General features: G+C 38.7%; 1 protein-coding gene across 3 annotated transcripts in view; it reads left to right on the plus strand.

Annotated features, from left to right (window-relative positions):
• The window catches only part of ACSS3 (acyl-CoA synthetase short chain family member 3), a 194,733-nt gene that overhangs the window by 123,690 nt on the left and 52,896 nt on the right, over positions 1–18,147 (plus strand). For all 3 annotated transcript variants that reach the window (XM_061415644.1, XM_061415642.1, XM_061415645.1), the window contains 2 exons: positions 8,848–8,943; positions 11,616–11,679. In XM_061415644.1, coding sequence (XP_061271628.1) covers positions 8,848–8,943; positions 11,616–11,679 — 160 coding nt within the window. The remainder of the gene's footprint in view (positions 1–8,847; positions 8,944–11,615; positions 11,680–18,147) is intronic.

The raw sequence follows: 18,147 nt of genomic DNA on the forward strand, positions 1-18,147 counted from the left end.
GTGGCATTTTTAGCTTGGAGGTGTTGGAGTAGCGGACCGTCTTACATGGCATTTCACTCTTGAGACAGTATTCTGAATTTCTTAAGGTCTGTGCTTAGAAACTGACAAAGCATCACTTTCACTCTTTTCTGTTACTCAAAGCCATCAAAAGCCCAAAGTAAATTGCATCCACCTTTAATTCACCACCATGGAGAGATTTCAGAGTTGTAGATGTAGCCTCAGGACTCTTCAGTGTAATTTCCCCTTTGCTCATAATTCATAAGTGGTGTTCAGAGATTCTGTTAATACTTGAATGTGTACCTTGCCAAAATATATATTTTTCCCCAATGTATAATATTTATAAAAAACTTAAATCATAGTATTCATTGTTTTACAACTTTTATCTAAATAGTGGTTGGTAAGAATTATTTCCTATCACTAGACAATTTTCTATGGTATTTGAATGACTTTGCATTACTCCTTAATATGGAAAAATTCCTATTTTTTGGATAATCTTTTAAACTCTAATATAAACATTTACATGTGATAAACATCCTTGGTGCTTAATGTTTGTGAGCTCTTTCAAATATTTCCTTGTGTATATCCCATAAAGTGGAACAGCTGCGTGAAAGGCTATGATCAGTCTTTAAGAGTTTTTATAAGAATTGCCATTTTTAAGGCTTTTTATGAGAATTGCCATGTTGCCTTTCAGAAGTGCTGCATGGGCAGAGGAGCCTGGTGGGCTACAGTCCATGGGGTCGCAAAGAGTCAGACATGACTGAAGCGGCCTACCACGCACGCACCTATTGGTGACAGTGGGAGAGAATGTGCCTGCCAGTGAAGAAGATGCAGGAAATGTGGGCTCGATCTCCAGTCAGGAAGATTCCCTGGAGGAGGAAATGGCAACCCACTCCAGTATTCTTGCCTGGAAAATCCTGTGGCCAAGGAGTCTGGCAGGCTGCAGTCCATGAGGTCGCAGAGTTGGACATGACTGAGCATGCACACACGCACAACTCTTACATAACAAAAATGACCGTCTTTGGCTTGTCTGGGCAGTCTGTGTCCTGTCTGCCACCTAACCGGGCTCTAGTCTTTTTGTCAGTCTTTTGAATTGGTTCTTGATGTTCAGGAAGCCACAGGAATCTCTATCATTAACCAACCATCCTAAAACAGCTCCCATCTGTCCATTTTGTCCCATATATCCCTCTCAAAACCCCAGATAGAATAAACCTGATCATAGAACCCGTATGATGCTCAAATATTTACGTAAATTCTATTTGCATTGTTGTTGTTGTTCAGTTACTAAATCATGTCTGACTTTTTGCAACACATGGACTGTAGCCTGCCAGGCTCCTCTGTCCTCTACTATCTCCCAGAGTTTGCTTAAATTCATGTCCCTTGATTCGGTGATGCTATCTAACCATTTCATCCTCTGCCATCCTCTTCTCCTTTTGCCTTCAATCTTTCCCAGCTTGCATTGTTGTGATTCATTAACTTCTTTGTTTGAAAGTCTTCATTAGCTTGCAACATTGAGTTCAGTTCAGTCACATAGTCATGTCTGATTCTTTGTGACCCCATTGACTGGAGCTTGTCAGGCTTCCCTGTCCATCACCAACTCCCTGAGCTTACTCAAACACACGTCCATTGAGTAGGTGATGCCATCTAACCATCTCATCTTTTGTCATCCCCATCTCTTCTTGCCTTCAATCTTTCCCAGCATCAGGGTCCTTTCTAATGAGTTAGCTCTTCAATCAGGTGACCAAAGTCTTGGAGCTTCAGCTTCAGTATCAGTCCTTCTAATGAATATTCAGGACTGATTTCCTTTAGGATACACTGGTTGGATCTCCTTACAGTCCAAGGGACTCTCAAGAGTCTTCTCCAACACCACAGTTCAAAAGCATCATTTCTTCAGCGCTCAGCTTTCTTAATGGCCCAACTCTCACATCCATACATGACTGGAAAAACCATAGCTTTGGCTATATGGACATTTGTTGAAAAGTAATATCTCTGCTTTTTCATATGCTCTCTAGGTTGGTCATAGCTTTTCTTCCAAGGAGCAAATGTCTTTTAATTTCATGGCTGCAGCCACCATCTGCAGAGATTTTGGAGCCAAGAAAATAAAGTCTGTCACTGTTTCCATTGCTTTCCCATCTATTTGCTATAAAGTGATGGGACCAGATGCCATTATCTTAGTTTCTTGAATGTTGAGTTTTTAAGCCAGAGTTTTCACTCTCCTCTTTGACCTTCATCAAGAGTCTCTATACTTCCTCTTCACTTTTTGCCATAAGGGTGGTATCATCTGCATATCTGAGATGGCAACATTACTCAGACTAAAAATTTAAGGTCTCATGTTAGTTTTCTGTGATTGTGGTTTTCATTCTGTCTACCCTCTGATGGAGAAGGATAAAAGGCTTATGGAAGCTTCCTGATGGGAGAGACTGACTGAGGGGGAAGCTGGGTCTTGTTCTGATGGGCAGGGCCATGCTCACACTGCTGCCCTCAGTGCCCCTGACCCTGCCGGGGCCACCGTTGACCCACGCCTCCACTGGAGACTCCTGGACACTCAGGACAAGTCTGGGTCAGTCTCTTGTGGGGTCACTGCTCCTTTCTCCTGGGTCCTGGTGCACACAAGGTTCTATTTGTGCCCTCCAAGAGCCTGTTTCCCCAGTCCTGTGTAAGTTCTGGCAGTTCTATGGTGGGGTTAATGGCGACCTCCTCCAAGAGGGCTTATGCCATACCCAGGTCTGCTGCACCCAGAGCCCCTGCCCTGCAGCAGTCCACTGGTGACCCGTACCTCCTCAGGGGACACCCAAACACAGTTCTGGCTCAGTCTCTTGGGTCCCTGGGTCCTGGTATGCACAAGGTTTGTTTGAACCCTCTGAGCGTCTCTGGCGGGTAGGGGGTTTGATTCTAAATGCGATTTCACCCCTCCTACCATCTTGCTGGGGCTTCTCCTTTGCCCTTGGATGTGGGGTATCTCTTTTTGGTGAGATCCAACATTTTCCAGTTGACGGTTGATCAGCAGCAAGTTGTAGCTTTGGAGTTCTCATAGGAGATGAGTGCATGTCCTTCTACTCTGCCATCTTAACGCCACAAATTTTCCCTTGGTATCTCTAATTTTCTTGAAGAGATCTTTAGTCTTTCCCATTCTATTGTTTTCCTCTATTTCTTTGCATTGATCACTGAGGAAGGCTTTCTTATCTCTCCTTGCTATTCTTTGGAACTCTGCATTCAAATGGGTATATCTTTCCTTTTCTCCTTTGCCTTTAGCTTCTCTTCTTTTCTCAGCTGTTTGAACTGTGGTGTTGGAGAGGACTCTAGAGAGTCCCTTGGACTGCAAGGAGATACAACCAGTCAATCCTAAAGGAAATCAACTGTGAATATTCATTGGAAGGAATGATGTTGAAGGTGAAACTCCAATACTTTGGCTACCTGATGTGAAGAACTGACTCTTGAAAAGACCCTGATGCTGGGAAAGATTGAAGGCAGGAGCAGAAGGGGACAACAGAGGATGAGATGGTTAGATGGCATCACTGACTCAATGGACATGAGTTTGAGTAAGCTCTGGGAGTTGGTGATGAACAGGGAAGCCTGGAGTGCTGCAGTCCATGGGGTCACAAAGAGTCCAACATGACTGAGTGACTGAACTGAACTGATGAGAACTTTGAAGTAGTTTTGCTGCCTCTTCACTATCTCTCTTACCTTATTTCCTGTTAATACTTTCCTCATTTGTTCTGCTTCAGTCAAACTGGCTGCCTCACTGTTCCTCACATACTCTAGGAATACATCTACCTCTGGGACCTTTGCACTTGCAATTCCTTCTTCCTAACTCTTTGTCCCTGCTGCTGCTGCTAAGTCGCTTCAGTCGTGTCCAACTCTGTGCGACCCCAGAGACGGCAGCCCACCAGGCTCCCCGTCCCTGGGACTCTCCAGATAAGAACACTGGAGTGGGTTGCCATTTCCTTCTCCAATGCATGAGAGTGAAAGTGAAGTCGCTCAGTCGTGTCCCAACTCCCAGCGACCCCATGGACTGCAGCCCACCAGGCTCCTCTGTCCCTAGATCCAAGGCACATGTCCTCTCTTCTTTCAGGTCTTCACTCAAAGGTCACTTCTCTAGGAGTTTATTTTCTGGCTACCCGGTTTAAAATTGCAGTCTTTTCCCTTCACATCTCATCTCATATCCTGTCTATACTGTCTTTATTTTCTTAGTAATTATCTCTTTTTAACATGCTATATATTATACTTTTATCTGTTATTATTGTTTGTTTCCCCAAATAAACTATGAACTCCATAAAGATAGAGATTTTGATCACTTTTGTGTATTGCTCTATCCCCGGTTCTAATGACAGCACCTAGCTCATAATAGCTGCTCAATAAATATTTGCTAGTAAGTGATATGTACCCCCGTTACTTCCATTTGCAAATATGAGAGACTGGACTCACTCCCTGTCAGAAAGGTTTTTCTTCCTCTGCTGTTATGTAGTCTGGATGAGCTCTCTTTTCTTCTCATCATCTGCGTTCTACGTGAGAGCTTTCCAAGTAGTACACTTGTCTGTTCCATTCTGCTCTTTGAAAAGAACTATGTGGACTAGGGTAATGGTTTAAATTTTCTATGTTAGGCTTCAATACTTTAAATCTGTTAAAATGATATTTCCTTTTCTATCTGCTTATAGTTGAATTCAGTGCAATAATACAGGCAAAAAGCACTTACACATGGTACACAGCATAATTCATATTTGAGAAAATTATGTTTACTTGTTTTCTTTCCTCTTCCTACTTTAGAGGTTTTAAGGAAACTTCATGGGGATAATAGCTCACTGATGCAATAAGGTAGAGTGAGGCAGTAAAAATGCTGAAATAATAGTGAAGTGTCTGTATTAGCTTCTAAGACAGTATGGATATAAACACACTCAGGTGACTTATTCTTCACAACTTTCTATTTCCACTGATCTTCTTCCTGGTTGTCTCTTATCTAAAGAAATTGTGCTGGTGAGTTGCTGAGCATTGTACCTTTCTAAGGTTGGATGTCTTTGGAAAGTTCTCCAAATGAAATGTCCAATTGTTTACTTCAAAGAGAATGTTGTGGTTTCTTCATTGTAGCTATTTCCCAGTCCACATGTTACATCTGGATTTCCTGTCAGCTTAGATTACTGTGAGCCAGTTAATTACAGCCTGCGCAATATGAAGCAGATGTGTTTAGCACATCTTTGAAATGGGGCTTTGGGAGTCCTTTGGGGTTTAAGGACTGCAGCATTCCTGGGGGCTTTCCCCAGCTGGAAGCCTATTCTGTATACGGACCCACTGGGCAGCCAGGGTGGTTATACAATCAGTGGGTGTGCAGGAATGTGTGAGCACGCACCTGTGTGCCTCCAGTAATGATGGATCAGTTCTTGGGTCTCAGGACACTCAGAGGTATAAAGAGAAAAAGCAAAGTCTCTAACAACCAGTCTTGGGTCTTTCGCATCCCATTTTTGTCCTGACTGTGGCTCCTTATTAGACTTTGATTCCTAGGATCTGTCATTTTGTCTGTGCCCTTTGTATGTCACTACGAACAGTTCTTTTTAATCCCCAAAGTGAATATCCAAATAAAGTCAATGAGTGCTCTCTCTGGTAGCACATACACTAATATTATACAGAGTGAAGTAAGCCAGAAAGAAAAACACCAATACAGTATACTAACGCATATATATGGAAGTTAGAAAGATGGTAACAATAACCCTGTGTACGAGACAGCAAAAGAGACACTGATGTATAGATCAGTCTTATGGACTCTGTGGGAGAGGGAGAGGGTGGGCAGATTTGGGAGAATGGCATTGAAACATGTATAATGTCATGTATGAAATGAGTCGCCAGTCCAGGTTTGATGCAAGATACTGGATGCTTGGGGCTGGTGCACTGGGACGACCCAGAAGGAGGGTATGGGGAGGAGGAGGGGGGAGGGTTCAGGATGGGGAACACAGGTATACCTGTGGCGGATTCATTTCGATATTTGGCAAAACTAATATAATATTGTAAAGTTTAAAAATAAAATAAAATTTAAAATGTTTTATCATTTAAAAAAAAAAAAGAAAATCTAGAGAAGATGAGTGTGGCCCCTGCACAAAATAAAATCAACAAGGTAATGAAATTACTAATTTTCAACGTATAAACTTATATTATCTACTTGAAGTAACTGAATGCATAATCCTTTCCATTGCTCTTAAAAGTCAGTCAAAATGATCGTACAGAAGAAAAGAATATACTTTTAAAATTTTTATTTATTTTTTAATTGAAGGATAATTGCTTTACAGAATTTTGTTGTTTTCTGTCAAACCTCAACATGAGTCAGCCATAGGTATGCATGTGTCTCCTCCCTCTTGAACCTCCCTCCCACTTCTCTCCACATCCCACCCCTCTAGATTGTTATAGAGTCCCTATTTGAGTTCCCTGAGTCATACAGCACATGCCTATTGGCTATCTATTTTACATATGGTATTATTTTAAGTTTCTACTTTTCATAGTTGTTTTATACTCATAAACAAGACAGTTGAAGGTTGAAGATTATGAATACGTAATCACTATGAGAAGATGGTTAAGAATCTTGGGAAGGATGTATAATGTCAGCTTTGTTGCTGTTTAGTTGCTAAGTCCTGTCCGACTCTTTGTGACCCCATGGACTGTTGCCCCCAGGCTCCTCTGTCCATGGGATTTCCCAGGCAAGAATACTGGAATGGGTTGCCATTTCCTTCTGCAAGGAGTCTTCCCTACTCAGAGATCAAACCCGCATCTCCTGCTTGGCAGGCAGACTCTTTACCACTGAGCCACTTGGAAAGCCCCAGAGTGTCAGCTTCTGACAGTGCTCCGGTTTCTCAAGTCTTTGTTTCAGAGTAGGTTTCTTCTCACCTCCCCTTCCCATCCTCCCTACTCCCAGTATTATCAGAAGAACAGAGAGCCCGCGTCCTTTATAAAAATCCAAACTGAGATGAGATGAAGCAGGGTGCAGCTCAGAGTTTGGTTGTGGTAGTTTGTTTGCTTTTCTTGTAGGCAGCCGGTTCTAGAAGTGTCGATAGGCATTAGAGCCCCTGGAAGGTCCGTTTGTAGGTTCCGGAGCTGTCCACTGATAAGTTGCTGAGAGGCCTCATGGTGTTGAGAAGTGTGGAGAATTTGAACTTCAGATGACTGGAGTGGCCCTACTCATCAACTCAACTTGACAAGATATGCTTCAGAAATAGCAGATTGATTTCAGCAGCTGCTTCTCTCCAGGGTGAGAGGGAGCAGCAGCATCTCGAAGGGGACATCTTCTTTCCTACTGTGTCTTAGTAGCTTCTGTACCTCTTGTCACTTTGTTCGGAGTACCTTCCTTTAACCACCTCATTCTGCAGGGCTGCTTCCTGTCATCACCACGGCTCTTGTCTCACTGCTCTTCAAGGGCAGCTGAGATGAGATGAGTACTCAGATATTTTCCAAAAGGCAAAGGGAAAATGCTGCTAAATTTCCAAACCTGTGGATTTCCTCCCATGCTTTGATTGTGCTGCGGGGAGAATGCTCATAGCTGATAGAATGCCATGTCATAAAATACCTCCTGATTTTTTGTCATCATATGAAACTATTTGAGAATTCTTTGTTAAACATCAGCAATGTCTGCTCTGGGTACTCACTGCTTCTGCTCAGTGGTGACCATCTGGCTTAGCATCTTAAGCACTGGACTGTGACTCAGGAACTGGGTTTTGATGTTTCAGAGGTCTTCCTCTGTTACTGATGCCAGCTAAGCTGCCATCAGAATGTGAATAATAAACTGAACTACTCTAGAAGGTAAAGAACAGTAATAGATGTATTCTAAAGTGACACAAATATGTGACAAATCATGGTGAAAGAAACACATTCTGGGTCCTTAGGAAGATAGATGTTATTAATATTTTGGATTACTTTGTATCTCATTATTTTGACAGTCAATACCTTGCGTGTATGTAGATGTACATTTACGTATGTAAAGTAGTTCTGAAACTTTTTAGTATCAATACCCACTTGCCCCTCACAGAGACAAATCTCATATTCAGAATATTCTGGTAACTTCAAACTTGCATTTGCCAATAATAACAAATGCATTGCTTTATAAAAAATTATAAAAGTTTCAGAACTTAAGATTATCATGTATTAATAATAGCTGCTATTATTCTATTATAACTTGAGACAGAGAAGACAAATTTAAAAGTTTTCGATAATCAATGCAGGCTAATTGTAAGTCTCTGGTCTTGAGGAAATAATCAGCATAACATAAATATCTTCCTCCCTAGGTTTTGGGCCTTCAGAAGTCCAGGAGCAGCAGATTAAGAGGAATTTGATAAAACATTGATGAATTTCGTTTTCGAAGCAAGGTTTCTAGGCAAAAGTAGTTCTTAAAACATTAGAATATGATACTGCTCATATATATTTTTAAAAATCTTAGTGTTACCTATTCCAGAGACTAAGTTATAAATTACAGAAATATTTTTCCTATTGCTGTTACTTACCCTGATAAAATAACTTTAGGTGAATTAAAAGAAAGCATCTTTATTAGAGATTTTTCAGTTTTTACTGTGTTTTGTAAAACTGTTACAGTCACATAATTCTCCATTCTTCATGCCTGCTGATTCACAACTGAGAACACTAAAGAAGCCTTTCTTTAAAAGGAGCACTACTATGTATGTGATTCTAAATTTGTATGCTTAAGTTTTAAAAATGTCAATATGATATAAATTACTGGATTTGTTTCATTTTTAAAAATAGGCTTGCCCTATTTATTCCTCATGCAATGAAATTCTGTGGAGGGAGAAGTGTGGTGCAAGCACCGAAGAAACATTATGATCTCAAGTTGAAATATTAAATCATAAATATTACTTGTTTCTCCAGAGACTGGATCCCCAATTACAGCATCTTGCATTGGATTAGGTAATTCTAAAACACCTCCTCCAGGGCAAGCAGGAAAAAGTGTTCCAGGATACAATGGTGAGAAATTACCTTGATTACTTGAAATATTTAATGTTAATAAATTTGGTATTTTTCTGTATTTAGCATGAATCATATTGATTGAAACGTAGTAGGTGCTTAATAAGTATTTGATTGAGTTAATGCCTTGTATTAAAAACGTCTTCTTGTGATAACTTTTGTTATTAGCCAATCTTGTCAGAAGTGATATTGTAGACTTCTAAGGGCATGTTGTAAATGACTATCAAAATATAAGGCAAGTTAAGGACCTATGGGCTTCCCTGGTGGCACTTAAGAACCCCCTGCCAGTGCAGGAGACATAAGAGACACGGGTCCAATCCCTGGGTTGGGGAGATTCCCTGGAGGAGGGCATGGCAACGCACTCCAGTGTTCTTGCCTAGAGACTCCCTTGAACAGAAGCGCCTGGTGGGCTATAGTCCACCTGGTCGCAAAGAGTCGGACATGACTGAAGCGACTTAGCATGCGTACAAGAACCTATGTGAGAGATTAATTCCTATGGAATATATGCTAGGTGCTGAGTACTTTGCATACATTATTTCAATTAATCATGAGTTTATTTAATTTAGTGATATTCCCATTTTAGCAATAAGTTAGCTGGTGCCCAGAGAGACTAAATAACTTCACTAAAGTAATTCAGCTGGTTAGGTCCTGAAGACAGTGCAAACCATTGTGTTTTATTTTGTTTGTTTGTTTCTGGATTAAAAGCTGCAGTTGTTCCCATTATATATATTATCTTTATTTTAGGGGTGATAATAAAGTTTTTAAAACTTGTTGGCTAGAAGATGAATATGAAGAGTAAAGATTCTAAAAAGAAAATGGTTTCATCCTTGTTGGCAGTATGTGACAATGAGATACACTGTCTTTTCCATCTAAGTTTTTTAAAGTTATCAGTAGTGATTATAATAGTTCAATAATTTCCTCTGGATTTCACCTCTTAGTTGTATGTGTTACAAGTCAAACATTCCATTTCCTTATTTCTAAACAGGAATAATAATTCTGTATGCTTCGTAGGGTTGTTTTTTGTGATGGAACACAGTGAAGCACTGGCATAATGCCTGCTGGTAGGAAAACCGAACGAAGTCTTAGCTAGTAGGATCATTAGTATTTCAGAGAAGCCAGAGGGACTGACTTGTTTTAGATGTACACATTCATTTTACAGACAAGAAAAATGAGATACAGAAGTTACGCTATTTGCATAAGGTCACACATTTAGCTTAAACCCAGCATCTGGAAAGAGGATAATTCCTGCATGCAGTTTGTATTTGCATGAAAATTACAAAGTTTCGAGATTTGTCTTTTACTTCTCTAATATAAAAACATTATATTTTCTTTCTAGGACAATGACTGGTTAAGGATTATTTGGTTTAGCCTAGCAGATATATTTATAAAAAAGACAAAAGTGTATTTTTTTTTAAGTGTAAGAATAGATACTTTGTGAAGTCAGTGACTTCTCCAGGCATGGAAGGGTGAACCCAACTTCAGTGAAATCCTCCCTTTGAACAGTTCTGTCATCTCTACTCCTTTTATCAGAAAAAATGCTTTTGTGTTGGGCCATTTTTAGGGGCTGATGACTGTGGGAGATGTTGACTCCATTTCCCTTTCAGCATTTCAGTACCATTTTTATATCCAGTTATAAGAAAGAGTTAAAGCTTTGAGGCTTCATGGAATTTCAGTACAGACATTTCTCATTGTCTGAAAGTCATTGGCTTACAGACAGCACAGCTTAAGCACTAGAACTAAAGTATAACCAAGGAAATAAAGACTTTATGACTCATGATTTTTATGTTTTGTGGTTATTCAGAGATTCAAAAGTATAATGTAACATTTAATATTATAATGAAAAAAGCCATATCCTTTTGGGAAAGGAAAGAACACCATTTTGTGTAAAAAATATTCAATGTAATATAATACTTAATCTCTCATTCAATTAGTACGTTATGCAAGATTGTCACTGAGTTTTCTTTTCAAGTGATTACTGTACAACACTATGAGAAGGGAATTATTCCAGTTTTTAGATAGAGAAATTGGAGGGGTAATAGAATGAGAATATGTTCTGGGGCACATAGTAAATTGGCCACTGTGCTGAGATTTGGGGAAACAAAGATGAATTATCATGCATCATGGCCTCACCTTTAATGAGCTCACATTAGGGAGAGACAGATACTGACCCCGCTAATAACTGCCAGAATAGAATAGTGATCTGGGAACACAGAGATGGGAGCGACTAACTTTTTCTATAAGTAATGCTCTTCTTTTCTGATCGCTTTTTTGAGTAGCATAACTTGGATGGATGAAGCCACAAAAAGGATCTATTAAAGCTTAGAACATAATGATATGTCCTTATTTCTAGTTTGTACTAGGTTACTGCTATGGGTGCAAGCTTTGGTTTCCTAAAACCAAATGGGTATAAACATAGATTTTAATATTACCAGCATGTTTAAAATACTGTGTCCTTATTTAAGGAAGGCTCCGAAGAAAATGAATTATCTAATTAAAAATCAAAGACATGTACACTTTAAATTTTCTGTGAGACATTTTAGCTTATTTATATATGTTCATGACCTCACAGGAGTTAAAGGATGCCTTTTTTAAGCTAGAGTTGGGAGATTAAATATGAAAACTTTCATGCTTTAAGGTTATTTGTTTTTATTTATCTATATTTTACTTTGCAGTTATGATTTTGGATGACAACATGCAAAAACTGAAGGCTCGGTGTTTAGGAAACATCGTGGTAAAGTAAGCAACATTTGCCATCTATTATTTAAAAGAGCAAGAATTGATATATAAGATTAAGAAAAAGTAGAGTGGTTGCAGTGGTATTACTAGTGAAGAGGTTGCAGAAGAAGCTTGTGTATTGTTTGAGAATACTCATTGCCTGGTCTTGTAATTTAAACATGGAAGCCCCATGAAGTGGAACCAATTTAGATACGATTTTTAAAAAGATAAATCTTGCATCTTTTAAAAAATGTTTCTGATTATATGAGTAATGCACAGATGATAAAATTAATATGAATACCAAAAATATAAAGAAGTATATAGTTTTTATACTGTAGCCCTTCAGTAATACAGTGTTGATTTTGTAATATATAAATATACATGACATTTTTTTGACAAGGATTTTAGATTATTGAAATTAGTTTATTCTCATGTATTCCTGTTTTTACTTAATGCTATCTCACAGCATTTTAAATTTTATCTACCTCTTAAAAATGTTTATCCCTTTCTAGGCCTCTTAGTCTTTTTTGAATATTATGATTATCAATAATGCTGTATTGAATATCCTTTCTGTGTTGTCTTTTCTGATCATTACAATGGTACTGAATAAATTTCTAAATGTGTAATTAGTAGCGTGGGTCAAATAGTAGCATGACATGTAATTCCTGACTCTTCAGGTACCACAGTTCCTTGCTAACAGTTTTCATCATTGTTCATTTGACAGATAAAGTGTTAGAATTTATCATAAAAATATTCAAATTTACTTTGGTTGAATCAATACTTTGAAGTTATTAAGCTTGGAGCAGCTGAAATGGAAGTTAAGTTAGAGACACACAGTATGTGACATTTTAATAACTGATACAGGTAGCTTTAGTGCCTCTGATTAGCACAATGTTGGCATCTTTACTGACATGTGTTAAATAGTAGAATTTGCCAGAATGAGCTGTTGTAAGTAAAGAACATTGCATGTGTGTTTTAAAGTTTTATTTTCTATTTATTTAAAAGAACTCTTATTACTTGGCATTCTCAAATTGGTCTAAAATTTTTCTCAGGTTAATGAACATTTTAAATTCTTTAAAGACTAAATGATAGGTAGTAATTTTTAAAAGCATGTGTTTTTTCTCAAGGAGAGATGCTGTAACCTTACAAAAATCGATAGAGGAGATGCACCTTATGATACAGTTCTTCTCAGATTCCTGTTGTAATCAGTAAACACGAAAACACTTTATCATTATTTTAATTTAAATGTTAAGACGTGTCGGCAAATGGAAAATTAATTCTGAATATGCCATTTGCATTCATATTTTTTCTGAATAGGAATCCATATTAACATAGAATTGATTGAAATCTTTCTGTTGGTTGAAATAAGGGGAGGGCTTGCTAAATAATAAATCTGAACAAAATTGTGGGTGAATGTCTAGCTCGCTTAGGGAAGTACATGGTTTGTGAGAATTTTTAAAAGCACTCCAGCAGCTTACATTTTTATATCACCCTAACTCTAAGTGAGTCATCTGTTTCATAAAGCAGTGCTTGCAAGATCCCAGAGGTAGCGTTTTATGCCAGCGCAGTTTTAATCCCTCATGCATCCTGTGACTCTAATCACTGGTGGCTTCACCCCACAACCATTCCAAAATAATAAAGCAAATAAACTATAATTTTTTTTTCTCATACCCATTAGTGTTACTTCAAGTACTTGAAAATGACACAACTATTGTCTTAAAATATTCAGTGCTTTAGATTGTCTCCAATTCAGAATGATTTTTTTCCCCCTCTCTGTTCATAAACAGGGAATTTTATTGTACAGATTCAGGATTCTGAGATTTCATTATAAATTAGTTGATGATACAGAATATTATGACATGCAGTGGACTTGGATTCCTCCCTTAGGTTAATAGTGAAACTAGGTGTTTGTAAATATTTATATATATATATATATGTAGATAGATAGATAGTTATAGTTATAGTTATTTTCAAAAAGTAAGGTAGAAATAATGAAAAAAACAAAAAAAAAACCCAAAACAGTTACCACCAAGATCTCTCCTTTTTTTTAAAATCTCAGACTCTTGAAACCTTATTTCAGGAACTCATTTTTACCTGTGATAGTAAGGATTTCATTTTGAAACTCTCATCTGCAGTAGCCATTCCATTCTGACTCATTGACCTGAAAATTATTCACGTATCCCAATAGTTGCTTGCAGTATGCATAGGGTATTTCATATTTAATGTCTATCAAGGCTTGTGTGTATTCATCTAGAGCTATTCTGTGTGCCTTGAGGGGACGTATCATTCATCCAGAATGGAAAATGGCCAATGAATGCTTTTTAAGAGCACACAATAGATATATGTTTAAGTGAATTAAGGGAAAAGCACACCTTCTTTACTTAAAAACATTACCGTGGCTTAAAAAAACTGTGTAGTCTGAGAAGAGAATAATTTTCTAGGTAAACCGTATTCTAAAGTAGCTACCTGGGTCCCCAGAACCGCTTGGTGGCTGTGGGCTTCCCTGGTGGCTCAGATGGTAAAGAATCTGCCTGCAATACAGGATACCTGGGTTCAGTCCCTGGGTCGGGAAGATCCCCTGGGGAAGGGAATGGCAACCCACTCCAGTATTGTTGCCCAGAGGATTCTGTGGACAGAGGAACCTAGTGGGCTACAGCCAATGGGGCTGCAAAGACAGGACTGAAGTGACTCACACTTTCACTTTCAAAAGGTTTTTGGTTAAGGATTGTATATGATATTTAAGGTTCACAAAATATCTGAGCTTCTAATCTTTAAGAAATGTATTGACTCAATACATTGTATTTCTCAACTGTATTGAGAAATTAAAAATTTATAACACTTAACATCATAACAACTTCATTGTCAATATAGTCTTCATAAATGTTTCATTTTATTTGCAAACATGCAGGTTGTATTTTCTTCCCCTCATTGCTAAATCTGTACAGTGATCGTTAAGAAATAATAATGAATGGTAAACTATAGGTGTGTCTACTTGCTGTATGATTTCAAAAGCAAAAATATAACCTTTTCTTTTTCAGAAAATGTTCTAGTTTGTATGGTGTATTGCTATGTTTTATTATCTTTGCATGGATATAAAGTAAGGCCACCAATAATAAGAATGACTCAGTCCATGAGGGACTTAAAACTGATCTGGTTTTAAAAGCCATTGTGGGGGGTGACTGCCAGTCAGAGTTAGGTGTCATTCTTCTCTATTATTCCTACTTACACTTTTTGTTAGTACTTATATAATAATTAAGAGGAATATTCTTTAAAAGAACAAGATTCTGTAATGCTATTCATGTTCACTAATTATACTTGTAGTGATTAGAAAGAATAGAAAGAAAAATCTACATGGAATATTTGAGATGTATGGGGCTCAAACTACATTAAAGTAATTCAGTAAAAAAATATATATTATGTCTCACTGTTTTAATCCCAAATTTGTTTGCTTTTTGTAAATACAGCTGTAGCTTCTTGTTGCACTATAAAATCTGTTATGACTAGTGTAAATGATATTTGAAATTATCTTTCTCTGGCAGTTTCTTTAAAATCTGAAGCTATAATCATATGTCCAAGTTTTACAAGGTGCTAAGCTATGCTTAGCACCATTATATGATTCATTTTATCATGTTACGATGACTCATCCCCAAATCAGAAATAATAATATGTGGTAATTTTGAAAAAAAAACCCTCTTGATCCACTTTTGCTCTTTTAACTTCCTTTGTTAAGGCTTTCTGAAAATCTCTGCTTTTCTCTTGAGGATCCCTAACGAGAAGGTAGACATTTTACTGATTCCTAAACTCCTGTAGATCCTATGATGTAATAAACATGAATCTTACAGTTCTTGTAGATTTCTTGCTTTCAAAGAATTTATCTTTCTACAAGAAGAGAAAATGACATGCCTGCATGGAGGTAGAGAATTCTTTTGATTTTGAAACTTACTCCAGGCAGTTATTTTTGTGGGTAAGTTATGATATCTGAATTGCTATGAATACAGAATGTTCATGAATTTTAGAAGGTTTTTCTGTAATTGCATCCAGAGCTCCAAAGTATAGAAATAAAACTGTGAGTCAGTAATTTCCAGGCAACACCAAGCAGGGCATGAAAGAAAAGTTGAACTGCAGTTGCTTTCCTCGGTGCCACAGCGCTGACTGTTATTAAAGCCATAGGTCTCTGCCTCTTCCTGACTCGTGGACACGCATTTTTCTTTGACCAGACACAGTTGTTGCTCTTGGAAGCGCAGCTTGTCTGCCTCCTGCTGGGTGTCCCGCTGGCCTGTGCCCTGCAGGCAGTAATGGGGTGCCAGGAAGTTAGATGGCCTTGTCTGGGGGGCTTTTACTCTGATGCCTGCTGGTTTCTCAGCCTCCAGATATTGAACACGGTCCTTAATGACATCTGTTTGCATCTTTACAGTTTGGCAAGAGTGACTTGGTCACTCCCTGGGCTGCCGTCTCGGGAGAAGATCAGGATAGCTTTTGTTCACCAGTGTATCCTGTGACTAAACCAGGGGTGGCATGGGGTTGTTATCCCATTCCTTCCTCCATCTCCTATGCAGATTTTAGTATGATCTTTTTATTAACCTTAAAACAACACTGTGAGTTTGGCAGTGGGACATATATTATCTAATTTTTTATCTAAAACATCATTAAAATCTAAGCATCATTAGTAGTCATGCAGCCAGAACTCACATTTCTTACCCAGTTGTTTGTCAACCCAGAGAGAAAGAAATTGTGGCCTACTAATGTCAATAAAGACCTGAAAAAAAACTGACCTGAAAAGGTCAGTTTTCATTCCAATCCCAAAGAAAGGCAATGCCAAAGAATGCTCAAACTACCGCACAATTGCACTCATCTCACACGCTAGTAAAGTAATGCTCAAAATTCTCCAAGCCAGGCTTCAGCAATATGTGAACCATGAACTTCTAGGTGTTCAAGCTGGTTTTAGAAAAGGCAGAGGAGCCAGAGATCAAATTGCCAACATCCACTGGATCATCATGAAAGCAAGAGAGTTCCAGAAAAACATCTATTTCTGTTTTATTGACTATGCCAAAGCCTTTGACTGTGTGGATCACAAGAAACTGTGGAAAATTCTGAAAGAGATGGGAATACCAGACCACCTAACCTGCCTCTTGAGAAACCTATATGCAGGTCAGGAAGCAACAGTGAGAACTGGACATGGAACAACAGACTGGTTCCAAATAGGAAAAGGAGTTCATCAAGGCTGTATATTGTCACCCTGCTTATCTAACTTATATGCAGAGTACATCATGAGAAACACTGGGCTGGAAGAAGTACAAGCTGGAATCAAGATTGCCGGGAGAAATATCAATAACCTCAGATATGCAGATGACACCACCCTTATGGCAGAAAGTGAAGAGGAACTAAAAAGGCTCTTAATGAAAGTGAAAGAAGAGAGTGAAAAAGTTGGCTTAAAGCTCAACGTTCAGAAAACAAAGATCATGGCCTCCGGTCCCATCACTTCATGGCAAATAGATGGGGAAACAGTGGAAACAGTGTCAGACTTTATTTTTCTGGGCTCCCAAATCACTGCAGATCATAACTGCAGCCATGAAATTAAAAGATGCTTACTCCTTGGAAGAAAAGTTATAACCAACCTAGATAGCATATTGAAAAGCAGAGACATTACTTTGCCAACAAAGGTCCGTCTAGTCAAGGCTATGGTTTTTCCTGTGGTCATGTATGGATGTGAGAGTTGGACTGTGAAGAAAGCTGAGTACTAAAGAATTGATGCTTTTGAACTGTGGTGTTGGAGAAGACTCTTGAGAGTCCCTCGAACTGCAAGGATATCCAACCAGTCCATTCTAAAGGAGATTAGTTCTGGGTGTTCTTTGGAAGGAATGGTGCTAAAGCTGAAGCTCCAATACTTTGGCCACCTCATGCGAAGAGTTGACTCATTGGAAAAGACCCTGTTGCTGGGAGGGATTGGGGACAGGAGGAGAATTGGACGACAGAGGATGAGATGGCTGGATGGCATCACCGACTCGATGGACGTAAGTCTGGGTGAACTCTGGGAGTTGGTTATGGATAGGGAGGCCTGGCGTGCTGCGATTCATGGGGTCGCAAAGAGTCAGACACAACTGAGCAACTGAACTGACTGAAGTCACTTCTTGGGAGATGAAAAATAGCTTCATAGGAAAATCTCCGGTATAGCCTAAAGACCTCACAGGAAATTCTGAGAGTGCAAAGTTGGGATATGACTCTAGAATTCTCTAGGTAACAGGAGTTTTGTCTTCAATTTATTTCTGATACAAACGGGCATTCCTGACAGAGTATTGAATATAGACCATCCTTTGTGTGGGATTGGAAGGACCTAGGAATTTTATTTTTCAGATTGGTCAGGGATGTTTACCTTCTACAGTGATGGATCTTCTCTTCCTTTATTAGCTATTTAAGGATTTCCTTGAGAAGAATGGGCTTCCCTGGTGGCTCAGATGGTAAAGAATTTGCCTGCAATGCAGGGGCCCCGGG

This window comes from Bos javanicus, chromosome 5 (genome assembly GCF_032452875.1).
Source record: "Bos javanicus breed banteng chromosome 5, ARS-OSU_banteng_1.0, whole genome shotgun sequence".
Classification (NCBI taxonomy): domain Eukaryota; kingdom Metazoa; phylum Chordata; class Mammalia; order Artiodactyla; family Bovidae; genus Bos; species Bos javanicus.